Raw genomic sequence first — 26,962 nt, 5'->3', positions numbered from 1 at the left:
ATTATGTTTTTGAATGATGAGGTAGACTAAACTCTAAGCATTTAATTTTTAATGGTTGAAAATAAGTATTATTTTCAATGGAAATTAATAATTAAGATTATAAGTGTACCACATGCATTATTTGCCTATTTCAAGCCATGTACATTACTATCTTCTGGGCGTAACCAGAGTGAAGAATGAGTTATATATTATTATATATTCGATATATAATTTATAATATAGTATTTTGAATTGTATATACATATATGCATATTTCAGTGTTTGTCTTTTTGTTAAACCCTATGTCCAGCTATAACAATTGAAATCTAGCAGTAAAAAATTCGCATGCCATTTGATTTGATCTCGGCACCTCCCTATTTAGAGACGTTGAACTTAACCATTAAGCCCCCGAAGAATTCATACAATGAATTTTGGGCAAATCAATATTCAATGGATTTGCCCAAAGAATATGGATTTGCCCAAAATCTTTGGGCAAATCCATTTTCTTTGCCCGAGGAACATGGATTTGCCCAAAGAATATGGATTTTGGGCAAATCCATATTCTTTGGGCAAAGAATATAGATTTGCCCAAAAATACATATTCTTTACCCAAAGAATATGGATTTTTATCCATATTCTTTGGGCAAATAGTCCTTTGCCCAAAGAATATAGATTCTGTGGGCAAAGGACTATTTGCTCAAAGAATCCATACAATGGATTCTTTGGGCAAATAGTCATTACATTGGATAAGATACTTACGCTTGAAGCGCTTGCTTGGGGTTAATAACTAGCACTGTTGACTGTTACACGTAACGATTGTTAATCTGGCCCAAAACACTGATATTGTTTTAGAAAATTTTTTGGTAAATATCTAGCTTTCCAGGTAAGTTACTCAAATTCATTAGGTAACTCATCTATTACCCGTGCAATGCCGAGCATTTGGCTGGTATACATCTATAGATGTATCTAAGCGTTTGTTTGTTGGTCTGTCATATGACCAGTTATAGCAGCGATAAAACACGCAAGCTTGCTAGCATTAGGATTAAAACAAACCGCTTTGCACTGAAATTGAACTGGAAACACCGGTTTTGAAGACCGGCCTGCTAACCGCCACGCCACATTTCCATCTCGCCATACTATGAATTATTGTAGACATGCTTATTAAACTTTCTGATCTTTTATAGTGCACAGGACTGCCTGTGTACGGGAGAAAAATATGTGTCCAGACTCTCCCACAATGATATAAATATATGTATACTAGCTGTGCCCTCCGGCGTTGCCTGGGTATTAAAAATCAGCTTATAAACAATGAGAAGTGATGAGATTTGCTTACCACTTGCTGGCAGGCAACTCTCCTGCAAGTGGCAGACCATTGCCAAGTGGCCTGGCACATTGTCAATGGAAAATTCTACTAACCTAGTTAGTAAGCTTCTAATAATGGTACTCCATGACATTGCGTCAGCATTGTTGTCTAGCTGCAGTTATTCTAATTATAGCTATAGCCAGAATGCAGACAGACATACAACATACGGACATACTTTGAAAAATATATATATAGATATAGCATAAGCTGGCTAAAAATTGTATGTGCTGTGCTACCTTAAAGAGAAACTCACAGAAAGATTTACTTGATTTTATCAGAACGTATCGATATTGATAGTTGATATTGATGGTTGAGGTGATCTGATTGCCAGGATGGTTCATCATTAAAATAGATAAACCTTGATCGTGATTCAAATACCAAAATTCAAGAATCAAATCAACAAAACGGGAGCGCAGTAAAGATGCTCATATCAAGCAAAAGTGCGATTAAATATAGTTTAAATTAATAAACGCCGCAACTTTTAAAACGATTAAAATATATACAATTTGATTTTCATTAAAACTCTCAGATTCAGGTGAAATTGTGATTGTCTATAGTCGCACTTTGGCAAAGAGACAGTATAGTCGCACTTTGGCAAGGAGACAGTAAGAATAGAGACAGGTAACGCTGTAACTTGAACGCAAAAGCCGATATCAATAGCAATCAAGACAGGCAGCCGCATAATTAGTGACATTTCGGCATGTGTATTTCGTTTGAGCGTTTTAACCGCGCTCATGTTTTGTCGATTTTAATCTACAAACATCCTGGCAGGCAGACCACCTCAAACAGAAAAAAGCTTAAACGATCAAAAATACTGATAATATCGGATAAAATCTACTACAATTTGGTGTAAGTTCATCTTTAAAAAGTAAAGCTATAAAGTTAGGATTAGGAATATACTCTATTGCTTACTAACAGTCTCCATGTGCTGATTAGGAATATACTCTATTGCTTACTAACAGTCTTCGTGTACTGATTAGGAATATACTCTATTGCTTGCTAACAGTCTTCGTGTACTGATTAGGAATATACTCTATTGCTTACTAACAGTCTCCGTGTGCTGATTAGGAATATACTCTATTGCTTCCTAACAGTCTCCGTGTGCTGATTAGGAATATACTCTATTGCTTACTAACAGTCTTCGTGTACTGATCAGGAATATACTCTTTTGCTTCCTAACAGTCTTCGTGTACTGATTAGGAATATACTCTATTGCTTACTAACAGTCTCCGTGTACTGATTAGGAATATACTCTATTGCTTATTAACAGTCTTCGGGTACCGATTAGGAATATACTCTATTGCTTATTAACAGTCTTCGGGTACCGATTAGGAATATACTCTATTGCTTATTAACAGTCTCCGTGTACTGATTAGGAATATACTCTATTGGTTACTAACAGTCTCCATGTACTGACTAGGAATATACTCTATTGCTTACTAACAGTCTTCGTGTACTGATTAGGAATATACCCTATTGCTTACTAACAGTCTTGGTGTACTGATTAGGAATATACTCTATGGCTTACTAACAGTCTTCGTGTACTGATTAGGAATATACTCTATTGCTTACTAACAGTCTTCATGTACTGATTAGGAATATACTCTCTTGCTTACTAACAGTCTCCGTGTACTGATTAGGAATATACTCTATTGCTTCCTAACAGTCTTCGTGTACTGATTAGGAATATACTCTATTGCTTCCTAACAGTCTTCGTGTACTGATTAGGAATATGCTCTATTGCTTACTAACGGTCTTCGTGTACTGATTAGGAATATACTCTATTGCTTACTAACAGTCTTCGTGTACTGATCAGGAATATACTCTATTGCTTACTAACAGTCTCCGTGTGCTGATTAGGAATATACTCTATTGCTTACTAACAGTCTCCGTGTACTGATTAGGAATATACTCTATTGCTTACTAACAGTCTTCGTGTACTGATTAGGAATATACTCTATTGGTTACTAACAGTCTTCGTGTACTGATTAGGAATATACTCTATTGCTTATTAACAGTCTTCGTGTACGGATTAGGAATATACTCTATTGCTTACTAACAGTTTTCGGGTACCGATTAGGGATATACTCTATTGCTTACTAACAGTCTTCGTGTATTGATTAGGAATATACTCTATTGCTTACTAACAGTCTTCGTGTACTGATCAGGAATATACTCTATTGCTTCCTAACAGTCTTCATGTCCTGATTAGGAATATATTCTATTGCTTACTAACAGGCTTGGTGTCCTTTCACAACAGCATAGTGCTAAGCAAATAATTTATAGTTGATTGTTTAGGTTTATTGTCATTGACTGAAATCTCTATCGATTGACTTTTAACTCTATTCACTCGCAGTGGCTTGTATGTAGCTGCAAATCTGATTTTAACTAAGTAGAAATCGTAGCAAGATGTCTATGCAGTAGTGAGCGGTCACGTTAGTCATTCAACATCAATTGCCATTGCTCTCCACTTCTCCAATCGGCATGTAACTATGGTCTTCTATATTCATAGCAGGTGCTTGCGTTCATAGGTGCACATCAGTTGGCTTTCCATTTACCGAACTTTCATCTCCACAGGTCTGTGCTGATGCGGTTGCCTGCCATGAGAGTCTAAAGGAGAGCTTTGTGTAGAGCTTTAGGAAGAACTCGTTCATGTGGAAGTGGCATGAGGATTACACTGTTTGTGGTCTTGTGGGTCTTCGGTTTGTATTCTAATTATTTTATATTTCTTTACTCAAGAGATCAGACCATAATGTTAATATGTCAGACCATAATGTCAATATGTCAGACCGTAATGTTAATATGTCAGACCATAATGTTAATATGTCAGACCATAATGTTAATATGTCAGACCATATTGTTAATATGTCAGACCGTAATGTCAATATGTCAGACCATATTGTTAATATGTCAGACCATAATGTTAATATGTCAGACCATAATGTTAATAGGTCAGACCATAATGTTAATATGTCAGACCATAATGTCAATATGTCAAACCATAATGTTAATATGTCAGGCCATAATGTTGATATGTCAGACCATAATGTTAATATGTCAGACCATAATGTCAATATGTCAGCCCATAATCTTAATATTTCAGAACATAATGTATAATATTTTTTCATAGAACCTTTTCGTAAGACATTACATTCCGAAATCTTACTGCTATTGGTATGCATGTTAAACATTGTAAACATTTGAACAAAGTTTACTTTCACCTGACCTTGGGTTATCCTCACCTGTTGTTGTTTGCTAGCTGGATTCTATATATGCTCTCTGGTCAGTCAGCTCATCATCCTCAAGTCCTCGCAGCAGTATGTTGTGTGAGTTGGTTTGAGTTCGCCATTGCCGCTTTTTCAATGAAGTTCACCTGCCCTCCCATTACAGCAATGCTTTATATAATATATTTTTCAATTGAATGTATGAAAAATAGTCTGTTGTTACCATCATCATGATCATCGATGATGCTAAGATCTCTAATACCAACAAAAGTGCAGCGGGAAGTAAAATCCATGGAACTGTTAAATAACAAAATAATACGCAGAGCAAAAGTTCTCTATTAGTTTCGACTACTTGAAAAATAGCTTTCATGCATTACCTAAGGGGACCTAATGCTCTGAATAGAAAGCAAGCTCTTACTGAGTGAATGGCGTACTGCCTCAGTTACTCAATATGCATTACTAAAGCTCAAGTATTTTGTACGCTTAGCTTACTGAATGCGTTTAAAAGCATTGTTACACAAACAATGGCTCTGTGACCATAGCTGAACATGCCTGAGTCCACTGGTAAGGCAACTGACTCTGTGACCATAGCTGAACATGTCCAGTGCACTGGTAAGGCAACTGGCTCTGTGACCATAGCTGAACATGTCTGAGTCCACTGGTAAGGCAACTGGCTCTGTGACCATAGCTGAACATGCCTGAGTCCACTGGTAAGGCAACTGGCTCTGTGACCATAGCTGAACATGTCCAGTGCACTGGCAGGGAAACCTCAACGACTGAAAGAGATGCCGTTGCAGGAATCAATTTAAGGTTGGATGTCATTCCTGTCGCAACCAGCAGCCTTTTTCCGGAATTGAACCTCAACCTGTTGTTCACAGCTCAGCCGTTCTAGACGACAGCTACTCTCTTCACTTACACATGAGTTAGTAATAAGTAAGGTTGTTCTTCCTGTTGCCCAGGTGTTAAAGGAGGGAGTGCTGCATCAGTTGTTCACAGCTCAGCCGTTCTAGACGACAGCTACTCTCTTCACTTACACATGAGTTAGTAATAAATAAGGTTGTTCTTCCTGTTGCCCAGGTGTTAAAGGAGGGAGTGCTGCATCAGCAAAAATAGACATACTAAACCCTAGCCCAATCATTGAATATAATAATGGCCGAAAAACCTATGAGGCTGTAAGAATGGAAGAAATAGAATTTGCAGCAGATTTTTCTAATGCTGTTCCGATGCCAGAGGTCAGTTATCTTAGAGCGTTTTTTCTAAAATATTCCTAGTGATGCTCCTAGTAGATATTAGCAGATATTAGTACATAGTAAATATTTCTAGTAGATTCCTCAGATACCTAGATCTGTACCTTTGAAGGCCATTAATAGGTTACCACTTTGGCTAGTTAGCTCTAGAATAACTTGCCACTCTCCTTCATATTCTATTACTATCGCTCTTTTACTTCTCATTGTCACATGTCCTTATAGCTATTGTCTTCAAATTGCTCACTTGTTAATGATTTCTTTCAGCAAGTCCCTCCCATTTGACACCCTTTCATTACTCTCAATAGACAATTAGGCTATTTCCCCGAACTCCTACCACTGTTGTATATTCTCCTAGTTATTCACTTTCACTGATCTCCTACTACTGTTGTATATTCTCCTAGTTATTCACATTCCCTGATCTCCTACTACTGTTGTATATTCTCTTAGTTATTCACTTTCACTTATCTCCTACTACTGTTGTATATTCTCCTAGTTATTTACTTTCACTTATCTCCTACTACTGTTGTATATTCTCCTAGTTATTCACTTTCACTGATCTCTTACTACTGTTGTATATTCTCCCAGTTATTTACTTTCACTTATCTACTACTGTTGTATATTCTCCTAATTATTTACTTTCACTTATCTCCTACTAGTGTTGTATATTCTCCTAGTTATTTACTTTCACTTATCTCCTACTACTGTTGTATATTCTCCTAGTTATTCACATTCCCTTATCTTCTACTACTGTTGTATATTCTCCTAGTTATTCACTTTCCCTGATCTCCTACTACTGTTGTGTATTCTCCTAGTTATTTACTTTCACTTATCTCCTACTACTGTTGTATATTCTCCTAGTTATTCACATTCCCTGATCTCCTTCTACTGTTGTATATTCTCCTAGTTATTCACACTCCCTGATCTCCTTCTACTGTTGTATATTCTCCTAGTTATTTTCTTTCACTGATCTCCTACTACTGTTGTGTATTCTCCTAGTTATTCACTTTCACTTATCTCCTACTACTGTTGTATATTCTCCTAGTTATTTACTTTCACTGATCTTTTACTATTGTAAATCCTCCTAGTTATTTACTTTCACTGATCTCATACTACTGTTGTATATTCTCCTAGTTGTTTACTTTCACTGATCTCCTACTACTGTTGTATATTCTCCTAGTTATTCACTTTCACTGATCTCTTACTACTGTTGTATATTCTCCTAGTTATTCACTTTCACTGATCTCTTACTACTGTTGTATATTCTCCTAGTTATTTACTTTCACTTATCTCCTACTACTGTTGTATATTCTCCTAGTTATTCACTTTCACTTATCTCCTACTACTGTTGTATATTCTCCTAGTTATTTTCTTTCACTGATCTCCTAGTACTGTTGTATATTCTCCTAGTTATTCACTTTCACTTATCTCCAACTACTAGGTATTTACTTTCCTTGGTCTCTCACTCGGTTATACTTTTTCGTAGTTACTCATTTCCTCTGTTCATTTTCTTTGCAACTAGCAACTAGCATTTATACTAGCAACTAGCATTTATACTAGCAACTAGCATTTATACTAGCAACTAGCATTTATACTTGCAACTTTGCAACTAGCATTTATACTTGCTAAGTTCAAGCTGTCCTGTTCAAGTATGCTGCAAATTTACCCTTCAGTTTATTGTTAACTTTCTCATAAGCTTTTCATTGCTCGTTATGACTCTCCTAAAAATGTTCACGTTTCATCAGTCTACAATTGTCATGAACAATCACCGTTCTTTTTCCGCCATAATTCGTTCAGAGCACATACTTGTTGCGTAGCTAAACGTATAAAAGCTGAGGTTGTGGATTATCTTGTTTTGTTACTGTATGTTTCGAAGACAAGTATACATTCGCAGTAGGTGTTACTATAACGCAATTAATTCTGCAGGCGAGTGTTCACAACGTAGGGATATTGTGCTATACAATTAGTAAAGTATGTGTAATTTGTGTAATCCATTCCAAGATCGTTTCAAACTCCTCAAGTGGCCCTTCAAATAGGAAACTAACCTTAACTTTTGATTGTAATCGCTGTAAGCTAACTGTCGTGCCATTGGTTTGATTTACAGCTTTTCTCTCTCTTCCTTCTTTCTTTCATTTGCTTTAGGGTTCAATATTACGGTAATTTTAAGTTAAATCGAGGAGAAGGCATACTTTTAATGTCAATTCAACTCAATTTATTTTCATGTTTGATTTATACAGCAAGGTCTGTATTTATCTGCCATAGACAGCAAGGTCTATGTCTATCCACCATAGACAGCAAGGTCTATGTCTATCCACCATAGACAGCAAGGTCTATGTCTATCCACTATAGACAGCAAGGCCTATTGTGGATAGCGAAAATTTTAAGCTATTGTTTATGTCTAAAATAATGTAAAACAAAAATGTATATTTATTACCATATGAGACGCGCTAGTCTGTTTATTCATTTTTCCCTGAAGCCACGGTTAGAGACTAAGATAAAAGGTTGATTTAATCGAGACTCCAATTGACAACATTCGGAATGGTAGTCCAACACTCTAACACTTGTGCGAATTCACCGCCTTCAAGTCTCCCTGGATAATTGCACAGCTTCGTCTTTTTGCCAGCACACTAAACCACGATAGTACTAGTATATAAAATAGCATTAGCCCTATACATAATTTTCTCTTTTTAAGCGTTCTGTCTAGCATTAAAACACAATATTAATAGCTCAACGATATCTCTCAGGTTTAGGGTATAAGTACTATGTAGATTTCACTTACTTTTGTAGATAGCAGGGTACAAGCTTTTGTCAGCCTACAGAGATAGCTTTGAGCTTATTGGTACAAGTTGCATCATGTACCCCTTTTTCGAGTTTTTCCTGAGATGCTGATAGGGTGGACGTAGCGAATTCAAATGCTGAACTAAAAATCGCTTGCGTTTTAAGAAGGTTTTGTTTTACAGGAAGATCTGCGGATCTCATTTATTCGTCTACTGCACTCTGAGGAGGAACCTGTGCCAAATAGTTCATTAACTTGCGACAGCAACCCTTGTCAGCTAAACATATCTGTCACGGCGAATGAGCATGCTGAGAGCAAGTTCACATTTAGGGGCTTGGATAAGAGTGGTGATCCAGTTGTTGACAGTTCATTCCATGTGACAGTGGGAGAAGGTGAAGCTTTTATTTTCCCTCATTCAAGTGTTGTTTAGTCGTAGATCTAGTATAGATGTGTAGATGGAGCAGTAGTATAGTTGGCAATCTAGTGACTGACGGACACTACAGACTGACAGACTACAAAAAGTATCTTCACTACCTTGAATTGCGTTAAAAACTTGTAGATCTTTCAACATTCATTGGTTTATTAGCAAGGCAAAAGGTTCTAAAGGTGAGTTGGTAGGCTAAAGGGAAAATTACACGAAATTCCAGTAGATTTCATCTGAGAGTATCAGTATGTTTCTATCATTTGAAATTGTTTTTAATGTTTGAAGTGATCCCACTGCCAGGAAGCTTCAAGATCAAAATCGACAAAACTAGATCGCGGTTGAGACACTCTGAAAATTAAATGTGCCGAACTGACTCCATTACTTGTGTGGCTGCCTGTATTTTTCATTATTGATATTATTGATATTATTGATATTGCCTATTACGTTGAAGTTGCAGCTTTATGTCTCTATTCTGTCTGTCTCGGTCTCTTAGTCGAAGGGCAACTCTACACATTATAATCAGACTGTTTTTGAATCTGAGCGTTTTTATTTGATAAGCACTGACAAGTGCTAGTTAGTCAGACAAGCGGTTAGCCAGATAAGATATAGTACAGTGAGACAATGTAATGGTTCGTCAGAGAAGATATAATACAGTGAGACAGTGTAAGGATTAGTCAGATAAGATATAGTACAGTGAGACAGTGTAAGGGTTCGTCAGAGAAGGGTTCGTCAGTGAGATGATGTAAGGGTTAGTCAGATAAGATATAATACAGTGAGACAGTGTAAGGGTTAGTCAGATAAGATATAGTACAATGAGACAATGTAAGGGTTAGTCAGATAAGATATGGTACAGTGAGACAATGTAAGGGTTAGTCAGATAAGATATAGTACAGTGAAACAATGTAAGGGTTAGTCAGATAAGATATAGTACAGTGAGACAGTGTAAGGGTTCGTCAGAGAAGGGTTCGTCAGTGAGATGATGTAAGGGTTAGTCAGATAAGATATAATACAGTGAGACAGTGTAAGGGTTAGTCAGATAAGATATAGTACAATGAGACAATGTAAGGGTTAGTCAGATAAGATATGGTACAGTGAGACAATGTAAGGGTTAGTCAGATAAGATATAGTACAATGAGACAATGTAAGGGTTAGTCAGATAAGATATGGTACAGTGAGACAATGTAAGGGTTAGTCAGATAAGATATAGTACAGTGAGACAATGTAAGGGTTAGTCAGATAAGATATAGTACAATGAGACAATGTAAGGGTTAGTCAGATAAGATATAGTACAGTGAGACAATGTAAGGGTTAGTCAGATAAGATATAGTACAGTGAGACAGTGTAAGGGTTAATCAGATAAGATATAGTACAGTGAGACAGTGTAAGGGTTAGTCAGATAAGATATAGTACAGTGAGATGATGTAAAGGTTAGTCAGATAGGATATAGTACAGTGAGATGATGTAAGTGTTAGTCAGATACGATATAATACAGTGAGACAATGTACAGGTTAGTCAGATAAGATATAGTACAGTGAGACAGTGTAAGGGTTAGTCAGATAAGATATAGTACAGTGAGACAGTGTAAGGGTTAGTCAGATAAGATATAGTACAGTGAGATGATGCAAAGGTTAGTCAGATAGGATATAGTACAGTGAGATGATGTAAGTGTTAGTCAGATACGATATAATACAGTGAGACAATGTACAGGTTAGTCAGATAAGATATAGTACAGTGAGACAATGTAAGGGTTAGTCAGATAGGATATAATACAATGAGACAATGTAAGGGTTCGTCAGATAAGATATAGTACAGTGAGACAGTGTAAGGGTTAGTCAGATAAGATATAGTACAGTGAGATGATGTAAGGGTTAGTCAGATAGGATATTGTACAATGAGACAATGTAAAGGTTAGTCAGATAAGATATAATACAGTGAGACAGTGTAAGGGTTAGTCAGATAGGATATAGTACAATGAGACAATGTAAGGGCTAGTCAGATAATATATAATACAGTGAGACAATGTAAGGGCTAGTCAGATAAGTTATAGTACAGTGAGACAAATAAGGGTTAGTCAGATAAGATATAGTACAGTGAGACAATGTAAGGGTTAGTCAGATAAGATATAGTACAGTGAGATGATGTAAAGGTTAGTCAGATAAGATATAGTACAATGAGACAATGTAAGGGTTAGTCAGATAAGATATAGTACAGTGAGATGATGTAAAGGTTAGTCAGATAAGATATAGTACAGTGAGACAGTGTAAGGGTTAGTCAGATAAGATATAGTACAGTGAGACAATGTAAACACAAGGCATGCTCTGGTCAGTATCCTACAGTTTGCTATGCCAAACAATCTGCACATGTTGTGTTGTAGCTAAGTCATTGGAATGGTTGTGCAATGCAGACTGCTATCGCCATGATACTGGCAACCTCCTGATAGCCCCTCGCACCACAGGCTATCCTACTCCCCACCTCTATCAGCTTTACAGTCAGGGTGATGAGCTCATTGCCAATTTAAAAGTTAACAGTGTTAATGGTGAGTTATTATGCACTGGATGTGTATGAAGATGTCAAGGGCAAATGCAATTTTCAGCGTGAGTGTGTGTGTTTGCTTGTGTGCGCATGTGAGTGTATGTGTGTGTATGCGCATGTGGGCACCTGTGTATGCGAGCGTGTATGTGTGCATGTGTACACACATGCGCGTGCATGCATGTTTCAATGTTTACATGCGTGTGCGCTCGCGCGTGTGAATTAACATGCGCGTGTGTACAGGTGTGTTTAGATAGCCTATGTACACATATTTATATAACTGTGTGTACATTTGTATACAGCTCTGTGCTCATATTTATACAACTCTGTGCACATTTGTATACAGCTGTGTGCACATATTTATATAACTTTGTGTACATTTCTATACAGCTGTGTGCACATATTTGTATAACTGTGTGTACATTTGTATACAGCTGTGTGCACATATTTATATAACTGTGTGTACATTTGTATACAAATGTGTGCACATATTTATATAACTGTGTGTACATTTGTATACAGCTGTGTGCTCACTGTGTGTACATTTATATAAAGAGCTGTGTGCACATATTTATACAACTGTGTGTACATTTGTATACAGCTGTGTGCACATATTTATATGACTGTGTGCATGAGTCTATTCTAAATTTCGGCGTATAAGTTGAAGATCTGACACCAAAATTTAAGCTTAAAAATCCATCCTTGACGTATATGGGGATCGCGTTTTTCACAACTTGAATTCTAGTAAAATTCAACTCCAAATAAACCATTGCAAATTAAAATTACACGATTTGACATATAGGGATTTATTCATAAAATAGTAAAATACTAGTAATCCTACTCAACATGAGACAGATTAGCCTGTCTTGACAAACTGTTGTTTTTGCGGAGTTGTTCCCCCGTCGAGCGGGTGAGCAATAACTATATATAGCTAGGTGTGTGCACATAGCTATATATAGTTGTGTTCACATATTTACATGGCTGCATGCATCTACATGTATCTATATAGCGGTATGCACATTTCTATATAGCGGTGTATACATATCCATATATAGTGCACCCTTAGAATACAATTTTAATCCGTTCCAGAGTTGGTGCCATATGGTGAAAAAATTGTATGTAGAGGTATAGAACCCATAGCAATTATATAATGCAAACATCCCCTAGTAAAAATCGGTCAAAATTTTATATAAATGTTGTACATATTACAAACCAACATAGTAGTATGCTAACCTTAGTAACCTTAGTAACTATAGTTACCTACAGTAACCTTATTGTATTTAGTGGTTATGATGTGCAATAAAATGTAACATTACAATGTACCGTAGGAGTTCTTACCTTCAAGACATATGTGCGAATAACATCAACTTTGAATTTATTTTAAATACGATTAGTTTACTAAACACACACACTTAAAACTAAGCTTCAGTATGTACATGTATTTTGAACTATTTTACTAAATTTCAACTTTTTAGCGCTAAAATTTTATCACTTATCAGTTTTGGTCTTCGCTTTTCCTATAACTTTTAGCGGGCCTGTTTAAAACCTTTTTTAATCCAATTCAGCAAAAGAGCCCGAATGATGCTGTTTTTGTAATTTTTATTAGCAAGTAAGAGAAGCTGCCCGACCTTCTATTTGAAAAGACTGCTACTCCAACTTTGTTACTGTTTTAAAGGGAAAATGCACAGTATTACAGTTTTGTGCACGAGAATTGCTGAACTCAGAAAGATCGATCATCGTGTCTCTTTTAGGCGTTGTGAAAATATTTTCGGCGAGCAGCATTTTGCAGTCTTTGTTATTTTGACGTATGTAATAAGTATGTATGTAAGTCAACCGATTGCCAACTTTGAACTCGGGCGAAAATTTTGTTGAATTTGTATGGTCAAAAAATATTCATATGGTGTGGTGAAAAAATCATCATGTTCCACTTTGTAAGGTGGAAAAATCGTATATCAAGGTAATCGTATCCTGAAGGTGCACTGTAGCTGGGTTCACATATCCATATAGCTGGGTGCACATATCTATATAGCTATGTACACACAGCTATATAGCCGTGTACACACATATATATATATATATATATATATATATATATATATATATATAGCAGTATATATATATATATATAAATTGTTTCCTCAGCCCGGTTAACCCGTATGAGGGGTAATTTCTACTTAAACTTAGTCTCCTACCAGAGACTTGGGAGTTTGAGCACTCGCTTCAAGATCTTAGCTGTTCCCAATAGCGCAATTTTCTGCAACTCACCTGAGTTGATTGCTGTCGGTATTTGGGCAAGCCACATTTTATGCGCCGGTGTTATTGCGCCCAGTGCCCCAATGACTATTGGGATTACAGTTGTTCTTACATCCCAGCATTTTTCAATTTCTTCTCCAAGATGGAGATATTTCTCTACCTTTTCTTTTTCTTTGCCGGCTATATTGTAGTCATTAGGTACTGCTATATCTATTATAGTAGCCCTCTTGTTCTCCTTGTCCACCACCACTATATCTGGTTGGTTTGCTAGAACATGCTTGTCAGTCCGGATGTAGAAGTCCCAGAGGATCTTAGCGCGGTCATTTTCATTGACCTTACCAGGAGCTTCCCACCAGTGTTGTGGTTTATTAAGGCCATACTCATCACATAAACTTCTATACATAACACCTGCGACATGATTATGCCGCTCAGTGTATGCGTTTTCTGCTAGCTGCTTGCATCCACTGATGATGTGTTGGCTGGTCTCAGGTGCATCTTTGCACAGTCTGCATCTAGGATCATCTCTAGTGTGATAGATTTTTGTTTGGAGTTGCCTTGTTGGGAGCACTTGCTCCTGGGCTGCCATGATTAGCGGCTCTGTTTGGCTGTTAGGTTTCCTTTGTTCAGCTACATATATGTCTGGTGAAGATCACCATCCTTAGATATTTTTCAGTGGTGAGCACCATGAAGAGGTTTCATGTACCAGTCAATTTCCTCATCATCAGGGCGAAGCTCCATTGTCAGAGCAGCCGATTGAAATTCAGCTAGCAACTTATCTGAAGTGGCCATTGAGGGTGCATAGGCTTTAATGCTTTGTTCTTCCTCTTTCACTGTCTGATGTACACTTTGAGTCCCCTACCGCCATCTTTCCTATTGAGATACAATCTAGTAGTATCAGATTTTGGGTGGAGTGCTCCATGCATGGTCAGCAGTTTACGAGTTGTTATATATGTTTCCTTGATGGCTTTCTCAGTCCACTTTATTATTCCTGCTGGATATCTTATTACTGGCATTGCGTAGGTATTTATTGCCATGACTTGGTTCTTGGCATTGAGCTGGCTCCGTAGGACCTTCTGAAGGCGCTTCTTATGTTCGGTAATGGCTTTGTGACGTACCTCGGCTTCGTGGTTGATGTTGCTTTGCATAATCCCCAAGTACTTGTACCCTTCTTCTATATCTTTGATGTTACCATTTGGCATTCTTAGGCCATCTGTGAGCATAGAATGGTCTTTCCTAAGAATTAGCCTTCCACATTTCTCAATACCGAAGGTCATTCCGATGACCTTGCTGTATACCTGAGTGAGGTGTATTATCGAATCAATGTCCCTTTCTTTGTTAGCGTACAGCTTAATGTCATCCATGTAGAAGAGGTGGTTAATCTTGGTGCCTCTCTTAAACTGGTACCCATATTGAGTCTTCTCCAGCATATTGCTTAGAGGGTTTAGGCATATGCAGAAGAGCAGCGGTGATAAGGAGTCACCTTGATAGATCCCTCGTTTAATTTTTACACTCGCCAGCTTTTCGCCATTAGCCTCCAGTTCCGTCTTCCATTTGGTCATTGACATCTTGATGAATGCCACAAGATCAGGGTGAACATTGTACATACTGCGGCACTCAAGTATCCAACTATGGGGAATTGAGTCATAGGCCTTTTTGTAGTCAATCCAAGCCATGGCAAGGTTGGTATGCCTTCTCCTGCGGTCTTGACAGACAGTCCAATCCACCAGTAACTGATGTTTGGCTCCTCGGGTGTTGCGCCCAATTCCTTTCTGAGCACTGGTCATGTAGTGACTCATGTGCTCTTCCAGTTTGTCTGCAACTATTTCTGAGAGCAGTTTCCATGTGCTGGGCAAGCACGTTATTGGTCGATAGTTTTTGGGAATCGGCCCCTGCTTTGGATCTTTTATCAGAAGTACAGTTCGTCCTTTGGTCAGCCATTCCGGATGGTCACCTTGTTCTATTAGGCATTCCATCTGCTTAGCCATTCTAGTGTGAAGTGATGTCAATTTCTTCAACCAGAAGGCTTGAATCATGTCATGGCCAGGTGCTGCCCAGTTCTTCATACGCTGCACTCTGCACTTGATGTCCACTTCGCTGATGGTGAGTCCTTGCTGAGCCACAGTGTGTTGGTGGCTGTCTTTAAGCCTCTTCAGCCAATTTGCAGTGGTATTATGAGTAGCCTCTTTCTCCCAGATTTCCTTCCAGAACTTTGTAGTGCTGGATTGGGGAGGATCTGACATTGCCCTCTGCAGTTCACCCTTGAACTGGGAATACACTCTAGATGGATTATTGATGAACAGTTTGTTCATTCACTTGTTATTTCGCTCTTTGGTGTACCGCTTCAGTCATGCCGAGAGTGCTACTAGCTGCTGTTTGGCAGATTCTAGAGCTTCTATGGTGGCTTCCCTTTTTTAACGCTCCAAACTGTGGTTAGATCTCTCACTGAGCCTACTAACTTTCTTGCGCAAGTCCTTGATCTTATTTTGTAGCCTCAGCTGCCAGGATAGAATGGCTTGAAGCCTTGCTGGCAGTGGCTTAATACCCATCTCCTCCAAGATGATGGTTGCTGTACTGTAGATTAGGGCATTAGTCTCACTGATTGATCCAGTTGAGATCGACTCCAGTGCCAAGTTCATGTCTTCCAACAGCTTCTTATGTATGGCCTTGCTAATTCTCTGTAGTGGTACCCTGCTTCCATAATCATTAGTAGCTGGCATATTGTTGATGATATTTACTGCAAGCTCTTTCACCCTTGGGTCAAGGTCAAAGTGCATGTCTTCTTCAACCCCTGAGTCAACACAAGATTGTGTATGTGTGACAGGGTGTGTTGATATGCACTCCTCGTTAGTCGAGATTACTTGGGTGAACTGTTCCCTAATTTCATCTGCCTCAAGTTCCGATATGAGGTGCCGCTTGATTATGTATATCTGTATATATACATAATCAAGCGTATATATATATATATATAAATTGATTTCTCACTCCGGTTAACCCGTATAGGTGGTAGTTTCTGCTCTAAGTCGAGTCTCCTACCAGAAACCTGGGAGTTTGAGCACTCGCCTCAAGATCTTAGCTGTTCCCAGTAGCACACTTTTCTGCAACTCACCTGAGTTGATTGCTGTCGGTATTTGGGCAAGCCACATTTTATGCGCCAGTGTTATTGCGCCCAGTGCCCCAATGACTACTGGGATTACAGTTGTTCTTACATCCCGGCATTTTTCAATCTCTTCTCCAAGAGGGAGATATTTCTCTACCTTTTCTTTTTCTTTGCATATGTATATATATATATATATATATATCTGTGTACACATATCTTTACAGCAAAGTTTTTTTCTGTAAGGAAAAATAATGTCAACATTGATGAGTGCCTCCAAAATCTCCACTACCGCCTTCTCTACAACCGTCTCTACAACCTTCTTTACCACCTTGTCTACCACCTTCTCTACCACCTTCTCTACCACCTTCTCTACCACCTTCTCTACACCTTGTCTACGACCTTCCCTACAACTTTCTCTACAACCTTCTCTACCGCCTTCTCTACAATCTTCTCTACAACCTTCTCTACCACCTTCTCTACAACCTTCTCTACAACCTTGTCTACAACCTTCTCTACTGCCTTCTCTACAACCGTCTCTACAACCTTCTCTACAACCTTGTCTACCATCTTGTCTACCACCTTCTCTACAACCGTCTCTACCGCCTTCTCTACTGCTTTCTCTACTGCCGTCTCTACAACCTTCTCTACTGCCTTCTCTATCACTTTCTCGACCCAACATACAGTTTTTTTACAAATTCGTAACCGTAGCTTTTCTTGTTCATAGGTCATGGTGATTTAGACTATACACGAATTTTCCATTTCTAAACAAAATTCGCAATACTTGAATGATTAGAGTGATTTTTTATGCAGTGTGGCATCATCCAATAGGTTTATTTCTGTTTGTTAAGAAGTCATGTAGAAGTAATAATGGTCAAGGTCTATCCTAGTTCATGCAGTAAATATACACCTATCCTTAACCACTTTTCTTAACCGCTATTCTTGACCGCTATTCTTGGCCCCTATTCTTGACCGCTATTCTTAACCGCTATTCTTAACCGCTATTCTTGGCCCCTATTCTTGACCGCTATTTTTGACTGTTATTCTTGACCGCTATTCTTGACCGCTGTTCATGACCGCTATTATTGACCACTATTATTGACCGCTATTCTTAACCGCTATCCTTGACCGCTATTCTTGACCGCTATTTATAGTCGTTATTCATAGCCGCTATTCATAGCCGCTATTCTTGACCGCTATTCTTAACCGCTATTCTTAACCGATATTCTTCGAGATCAGTTCTTGCTGTTTCAGCTAACCTTGTCAACAATCACTTATTTTTAGTGCAAAATGATCTTATGACAAATCATTGAAGATCATTGTACAAAACTGTAGATTTTTATATCCCAAATACAGAGCTGCATTCGGGATGTTTACTTATTATTATTATTTTATCCCACGACCGAAGCGATTGTTTGGGATCTTTATGTTGAATGCATATGTGCACACAACTCACAAAAATTATTCATGAACGGCGGTCCCAAACCCTTGTGTCCAAATCTCATCAACAAATTTAACCATTTTTTTATGGAGTCGTTTAAGTATAATAACAATACAAAACAGATATAAACCTATTTAAATATGTTACCAAGTCTTTGAAGTTTGTAGACAATATTTTAAAACTAACCCATCTGATCGGATTATACATAAATAGACAAATTAGTTTGACCTAAAATCGCCATTAAAATTTTGACAAGCCTTTTTTAATCAAAATTAAGACCGGCCAATGAAACGCCGATAAGGCCGTGCGACAGAGAGTAGAACCATTAAGTTGTGCGCATTTCACGAGAAAAACGTGCACATTTCACCAGTCGATGGCATTGCTTAATTGCCGAAGGTTTCTTTAACTAACGTAGAAGTACTGAAAAGTAATGGTTTTTTTGCCTATTTCAAAGTAACTGACATTTTGGACACTTATAATGAGTACTTTGGTATTCCAACTGATGCCCAAAGCACTGAAAGTAAAGGAAATGGCGATGATATTTTTCTAACGATTCTTATAAGATTACTACAGTATTTAATTATAAGAATAATTATTAGATTTTATAAGATTTAATTATAAGAATAATCATTCGAATTTACAAAATCGAAGTATATAGTGACCGATGTTGGGCAGTATGTTAATGTTATTATTTTTTCTAAATGATTTTGTTGAACAGATTTTCTAAATATCTAGATAAATATCCCAACTTGTTGAATGTGTAGATCAGTTCAACCTGAGTACTACTGACTATAGACCTGGAGAAGTTCTGACTTTAGTCGTCAGCAATCGATTGGGCAATAGTATATCTATGTATGTGGAGACAACTGAAGCACCCACCTCCACAATAGCTGTCACCACTACACGCAACGGTAAGGCACTTTCCAATTTTTTTATGCGCAACGCAGTTTTATCAAAATTCAATTGAGGCAGTCATTCAAAGATCAGCAATTACATAGTATGCTAATATGAGTTGTATGGCTACAGTTCCTCATAGTTTTATTATTTCAGTTGAAGTGATAATAGCAATTGCAATCATGCTTTTTATTCTATTTTGTCCAGGCCCTAAGTACTGGCTGTCATTAGGCTGTCATGTATCTCGTCGGTGCAAATTGAACAGTAGATCTTTGGTGTAGGATTATCATGGCTTAAAATGAGAAGTAGCAGTGCGTGCATTGATGGCTGGTTGGTATCTCAGCAGCATATAAGGTCTCCTAGGAAAGATTTTTATACAGCCATATACACTCTAATATGCTCAGTTTTTTAGAATAAACTTACAAACTGAGGAAATTTATTTCCGCTCTATCGCTAGCATATACAGGCATTTATGATGACTTGCCTCAATTCTCTTGCTACCCAATTAATTTTCTACGGGCCATAATTAAATACTGAGTAAAACATAATATTTGACAAAACAAGTTATATATAGCGCATATAATAGCTATACATAGTGCATATAATCTATATATATATATATACATTTCGCAAAGAACGTCTGCTTTCTGTTTTTGGTATGTCCAGCTCTAGCTATTAAAATTTTGGATTAAAAATCCCACTATGTTGGACTTGAACTCGCGGAGATCGCAATCGCAGATTGACAATTCAACGCTGTTACCACGAGACTACGGAAGCTCGTACAATTTCTCACTCTTTATACATAACGTATACAATGTATATGTTACAACATATACTATACAATATATACACTATACACAGGTATACATATGTACGCTATAGGCTACAATGTATACGGAAAACAATGTATACTATACATCGGTTTCCGTTTCACACCAAAATGATTACAACTCTATGAACACTTTTAGCTCTATGAAATACGATACTTTCTTGTCCTCATTGTACTAGGGCTAATTTGTCCTCATTGTACTAGGGCTAATTTGTCCTCATTGTACTAGGGCTAATTTGTCCTCATTGTACTAGGGCTAATTTGTTTTCGGCAAAAAATGTCAACAATGGATTCTCTCGAAATTAAAATTTTGCGATAAATTTTTATTAACTATTAATTTAATTATTCACTCTATGAAACTCGATGTTCTTTTGCATTTTTGTGAAGTTCTATTTTCAGGTTTTCGTAAGGTTCAATTGTTAACTCTGTGGTGAAGGTTAATACTTTTCACACGGACAATTGTATTATCTCGAGTAGAAAGGCCTCTAGATTCTCTCACCATTTGGTCAGACAAAGACACTACGGTATCTCATTTTTACATATCGTCGTACCAGTATTGTCGCATTCAGAGTTTTGATGGATAGCTTCTAGTGTAACAGTAACGTTTTTATACACCACACACTTCTATGCAAGAATTTTTATTATTAAATCAACATGTTCAAAATTCTTATTTTGTTTTCTCAGTTCGTATTAATTGTATCATTACCGAATCATCTTTTATTGTAATCGTAGCAAAACAGACTTCATTTAGTTATTACTTGCTAAGTATTTCACATTTACATTTAAACCCTTTATAGCCGTTTTAATTTTTTATTCATTTGATCTCCACGAAACATTTTCCTCGTTATATGAAGTTTAAAAGTTACAGTTGTTTGACAAAGTTTGAAAACCTTCGCAGTTGTTTTTATTTTTCTCTTAATATATTTCAACTACACAAAACATTTCTCTCATGATATGTAGTTTGAAAGTCAGAATGACAAGTTTTGTTATATATTAAATGCAAATACAGTTTCTGCTCAAAGAATTTTTGATTATCCCGGCAACGCCGGGTTTTACAGCTAGTAGTTATATATAGCGCATGTAATAGTTATATATAGCGCATATAGTAGTTATATATAGCATATAATAATTACATGTATATATATCATTTGTAATAATTATATGTAGCATATAATAGTTATATATAGCATATAATAGTTGTTTATATAGCATATAATAGTTATATATAGCATACTAGAAATTCCACTGTCATACAGCCCACAACCAAAGTGATATTGGAAAAAAGAAAGGGTACTGATGGTTGAGAAATGCAATATTAGCAGTCAAATGGCAATGCAGTGCAATAGGATAATTGCAATGGTAGCTGTAATGTACTGGGTGTGGGTGTTATTATATACAACAAACAGCAATAATGAAAGGAAAAGATTATATGTTTATATCTCTCCCCCTGCAATAGGAGAAATGCAATATTGGCCAATATTAGAAGTAAAATGCACTGATATTATTAGAATAACCAATATTATTAATATAGTAATAATATAAAACCAATGCACAATTTTGTTTACATTTTAAAACGTCATAGCTAACAATATCAAGAAGTGATATTTATATAGATTTTTAGAAAATCTATTTAAAAAAGTGTTTGGTCATGACAAACAGCAATAATGAAAGGAAAATATTATGTTTATATCTCTCCTCCTGCAATAGGAAAAATGCAATATTAAAATAAAATGCACTGATATTATTAGAATAACCAATATTATTAATCTAGTAATACAGTAATAATAGAAAACCAATGAACAATTCTGTTTACATTTAAAAACGTCATAGCTAACAATATCAAGAAGTATCAAAAAGAATATCCAAACTTAGTAATAGTAATACAGTAATAATAGAAAACCAATGCACATGTTTGTTTACATTTCAAAACGTCATAGCTAACAATATCAAGAAGTATCAAGAAGAATATCCAAACTTATAATTAAATATCGTAATCCCATAAGAATCGTTAGAAAAAATATCATCGTCATTTCCTTTACTTACACTGCACTTGGACATCAGTTAGAATACCAAAGTACTCAAATGTGTCAAAAATGTCAGCTACTTTTAAATCGGAAAAAATGAAACGATTTCAGTACTCCTACAATAATTACAGAAACCTTCGGCAATTCGACAATGCTATAGACTGGTGAAATGTGCACGTTATTTTTTCGTGAAATGCGCACGACTTAATCGTTCTATTGTCTGTCACTCGGCGTTTCAATTTTCGGTCTTAACTTTGATAAAAGTGAGGCTTAGCAAGTTTTAATAACCATTTTCGTTCAAATAAATCTGTCTATTTGTGTATAATCCGATCAGATGGGTAAGTTTTAAGATAATGTCGACGGTTTACAAAGACTTGGTAACATATTTAAATAGGCTTATATGTGTTTTGTATCGTTATTATACTTTAACGACTCTACAAACGATGGTTAAATTTGTTGATGAAATTTTGAGACAAGGGTTCATCTCATTGTTGATGAATAATTTTCGGGAGTTGTGTGCACATGTGTATTTATCATAAGTCTCCCAACCAATCGCTTCGCTCGTGTTTGGTCGTGGGATAATAGTTATATATAGCATATAATAGTTATATATATAGCATATATACGTCAGTATTATATATATATAGCATATAATAGCTATATATAGCAGAAAATAGTTATATATAACATATACACGACATCAATAGTTATATATAGCGCATATAATAGTTATATATAGCATATAATAGTCATATATAGCATACAATAGTGATATATAGCATATAGTAGTTATATATAGCATGTCGTAGTTATATATATAGCATATAGTAATATATAGAAATCATACAGGAGTTGCTCTGATAATATTGGTAAAATGTTCTGCTAAAGTACTCACACCGTGAAACATAGAATATGTCTTTGAAATATTCGTACTAAAAGCCGGTATTAAATGTATAGTATTTAACTATGTCAATTTTAATTTAAAAATTTCAATTAATTTATACTGCTGATCATTTTGTTATTGCATGCATTTCACGAAGTTTATTAGTGTTTTATATAGTTTCATTTATTGCTTGGTTAATAAAGATAAACCTTTCTATGACTGTAGAAATTAGATGAATCATACGTGCCGTGATGTCTTGCTGTCACACATTCCCAAGTACAATTGCAACAATTTAGATATCATTGTTTTCCTTTTTTTCGTATAGTTTATTTCGACAATGAAATGCTTGCAACTCGAGTCTAATTTTACTCAAACTATTTCTAATAGAAAGCAAGTTGGCAGTCCCAATTTTTCGTTACCTTAACCACATTTGAAAATCCTCCTAGGTTCAACACAGATGGTTTTGAGGGATTCCATTGATAGACTGATTAGCTATGATTAGTTATGATTAGCTATAATTAGCTATGATTAGCTATGATTAGTTATGATTAGCTATGATTAGTTATGATTAGCTATGATTAGTTATGATTAGCTATGATTAGCTATGATTGACCAACTAGAAATGTTAATTTTAGCGCTTAGCTAAAATTTTAATGTTTACTTTAAAATTGAAAAATTATATGTTTAATTTTTGTATGTTAATGATAAAAAACTTTATTACTGCGCTGTTTTTCTTTGTAGCTCTAGTAGCTCTCTTTCTAGCTCTTCTGTCTAGTAACTTTAATGCTGGTTCAGACAATGTGTAATATATTTGTATTTTTGAATAAATAGCATCTGTGCATATTTTACAGTCAGTGGAATAAATAGCATCTGTGCATATTTTACAGTCAGTTGAATAAATAGCATCCGTGCATATTTTACAGTCAGTTGAATAAAGTGGAAAAAGCTAGGACAAGTTAGTACCTGTTAGAAAATCATATATACTAAAGAACGCACACGTTTATTTAATATAAACTATTGAAGGGACAAAAGGAAAGTTGTGTTGAAGTTGTCTCCGACTAAACGTGTTAAATGTGCAACTAGAGAGATTGAATATCGATACACTTAAATCAGCACTTTCTGCCAATCGAGCGTATCATTTATTTGTTAGCAGTGTAAAAAGCATTGCTAATGGCTTCCTCACTAAAGTAAGGACACATTTACATGATAACTCTAGAGCACCTACCATATTACTACCATATTACTACCGTATTATTACCATATTATTACCATATTACTACCATATTTTTACCATATTTCTACTGTATTACTACCATATTACCACCATATTACTACCATATTACTACCGTATTACTACCGTATTTCTACCGTATTACTACCGTATTATTATCATATTTCTACCATACAACCACCATATTACTACCATATTACTACTATATTACTACCATATTGCTACCATATTACTACCATTTACCACCATATTACTACCATATTACCACCATATTACTACCATATTACTACCGTATTATTACCGTATTATTATCATATTTCTATCATACAACCACCATATTACTACCATATTACTACCATATTACTACCATATTACTACCATATTACCACCATATTACTACCATATTACTACCATATTACTACTGGTGACAGAAGACAACTCCATCATACGTCTGTAATTTTGTCTGTTATTTCTCAGTTTAAGCTAAGAAGATGGTAAGGCTGCTTCTAGGTATTGTGTGCATTTAGCTACATTGCCCTAGCATGATTGCTATGGTTTGGAAATTCGAGCGATTTTTGTTTGCTTGTTTTAGCGTTGCATCACTCTGACAGCATGACATAATCACGTGAGACATTCATCTGGTTTATTTATTATGAACAGCTGTTCATTTCTTATCTTTTTCTGCACAGTTGTGGTTTAGTTCAAACAATTTTACCTGTTGCCAATATCCCATGTAGAGATTGATCTCTCCTACTCACCGTATCATGTTGTGATTTCCCGAATCTAGTGCACTCCGTGGTCTGCTCTCCAGCACTCGTTATTAACTGCACCTTTGACAAAAAAGACTTTATCGTTTCAGATCGTGTGACCCTGACAGAGGCATTATCTGCTCAAGGTAGGCGGTGGTAGTAAAGCCATATGGTTCACAGATGTTTGCGACATTTCTCATGCAATTTTCAATTATTTTAAACCCCACTTTTTATCCATCAATAGTTTTATTATCACACCATGGGGGAACTTTTTTACTTATATGTTTGCCTGATACATCTTTGCTTATTCCCGCGGAATTTTTAAATACCACTATTTTTTGCAAGTTCAGATTTGAGGCATTCTTTAGCGAGAAGGAATTTTGAGAAAGTCAAGTTAATGCAAACTTTGATGGACATCAGTAAAAATTCATGCTGCAGATTATGCATGTTCATCAGTGGCAATAATTGTTCGTTATTATTAACGGTGTATTGAAACATATTCTTTATCTAAGTACCACGCGTTGATGACACTTAAAAATAACATCTTTGATGGTGTTGAATATCGCGAGAGTGAAAGTTTGATTCTTGCAATTTTGATTATTTCATGATTACTACTATTTTTATATTAGTCAAGTTTATTACAGTCGTACAAGCTTCTAAAGTTTACCCCAGTCATAGCTCTACTTACAAACCTCTAAAGTTTACTACAGTCATACCTCTACTTACGAACCTCTCAAGTTTACTGCAGTCATACCTCTACTTACAAACCTCTAAAGTTTACTACAGTCATACCTCTACTTACGAACCTCCCAAGTTTACTACAGTCATACCTCTACTTACGAACCTCCAAAGTTCACTACAGTCATACCTCTACTTACGAACCTCCCAAGTTTACTACAGTCATACCTCTACTTACGAGCCTCTCAAGATTACTACAGTCATACCTCTACTTATTAACCTCTCAAGTTTAGTACAGTCGTACCTCTACTTATTAACCTCTCAAGTTTAGTACAGTCGTACCTCTACTTACGAACCTCTCAAGTTTACTGCAGTCATACCTCTACTTACAAACCTCTAAAGTTTACTACAGTCATACCTCTACTTACGAACCTCCCAAGTTTACTACAGTCATACCTCTACTTACGAACCTCCAAAGTTCACTACAGTCATACCTCTACTTACGAACCTCCCAAGTTTACTACAGTCATACCTCTACTTACGAACCTCTCAAGATTACTACAGTCATACCTCTACTTATTAACCTCTCAAGTTTAGTACAGTCGTACCTCTACTTATTAACCTCTCAAGTTTAGTACAGTCGTACCTCTACTTACGAACCTCTCAAGTTTACTGCAGTCATACCTCTACTTACAAACCTCTAAAGTTTACTACAGTCATACCTCTACTTACGAACCTCTCAAGTTTACTGCAGTCATACCTCTACTTACAAACCTCTAAAGTTTACTACAGTCATACCTCTACTTACGAACCTCCCAAGTTTACTACAGTCATACCTCTACTTACGAACCTCCAAAGTTCACTACAGTCATACCTCTACTTACGAACCTCCCAAGTTTACTACAGTCATACCTCTACTTACGAACCTCTCAAGATTACTACAGTCATACCTCTACTTATTAACCTCTCAAGTTTAGTACAGTCGTACCTCTACTTATTAACCTCTCAAGTTTAGTACAGTCGTACCTCTACTTACGAACCTCTCAAGTTTACTGCAGTCATACCTCTACTTACAAACCTCTAAAGTTTACTACAGTCATACCTCTACTTACGAACCTCTCAAGTTTACTGCAGTCATACCTCTACTTACAAACCTCTAAAGTTTACTACAGTCATACCTCTACTTACGAACCTCCAAAGTTTACTACAGTCATACCTCTACTTACGAACCTCCCAAGTTTACTACAGTCATACCTCTACTTACGAACCTCTCAAGATTACTACAGTCATACCTCTACTTATTAACCTCTCAAGTTTAGTACAGTCGTACCTCTACTTACGAACCTC

The 26,962-nt window shown here is 36.4% G+C and overlaps 1 protein-coding gene across 2 annotated transcripts in view; it reads left to right on the top strand.

Moving 5' to 3' along the window:
• The window catches only part of LOC137406027 (uncharacterized), a 39,281-nt gene that overhangs the window by 4,158 nt on the left and 8,161 nt on the right, over window positions 1-26,962 (top strand). The window contains exons 2-7 of one of the 2 annotated variants that reach the window (XM_068092539.1): window positions 3,920-4,044; window positions 5,644-5,798; window positions 8,771-8,978; window positions 11,385-11,546; window positions 19,092-19,238; window positions 25,048-25,083. In XM_068092539.1, coding sequence (XP_067948640.1) covers window positions 4,008-4,044; window positions 5,644-5,798; window positions 8,771-8,978; window positions 11,385-11,546; window positions 19,092-19,238; window positions 25,048-25,083 — 745 coding nt within the window. In that variant the 5' untranslated portion in view covers window positions 3,920-4,007. The remainder of the gene's footprint in view (window positions 1-3,919; window positions 4,045-5,643; window positions 5,799-8,770; window positions 8,979-11,384; window positions 11,547-19,091; window positions 19,239-25,047; window positions 25,084-26,962) is intronic. The other variant, XM_068092540.1, reaches the window with a different exon arrangement.

The sequence above is a fragment of the Watersipora subatra genome, chromosome 10, assembly GCF_963576615.1.
Source record: "Watersipora subatra chromosome 10, tzWatSuba1.1, whole genome shotgun sequence".
NCBI classification, from domain to species: Eukaryota; Metazoa; Bryozoa; class Gymnolaemata; order Cheilostomatida; family Watersiporidae; genus Watersipora; species Watersipora subatra.
The sequence above is the reverse complement of the archived record's forward strand: the minus strand, read 5'-3'. Positions and strand labels throughout refer to the sequence as shown.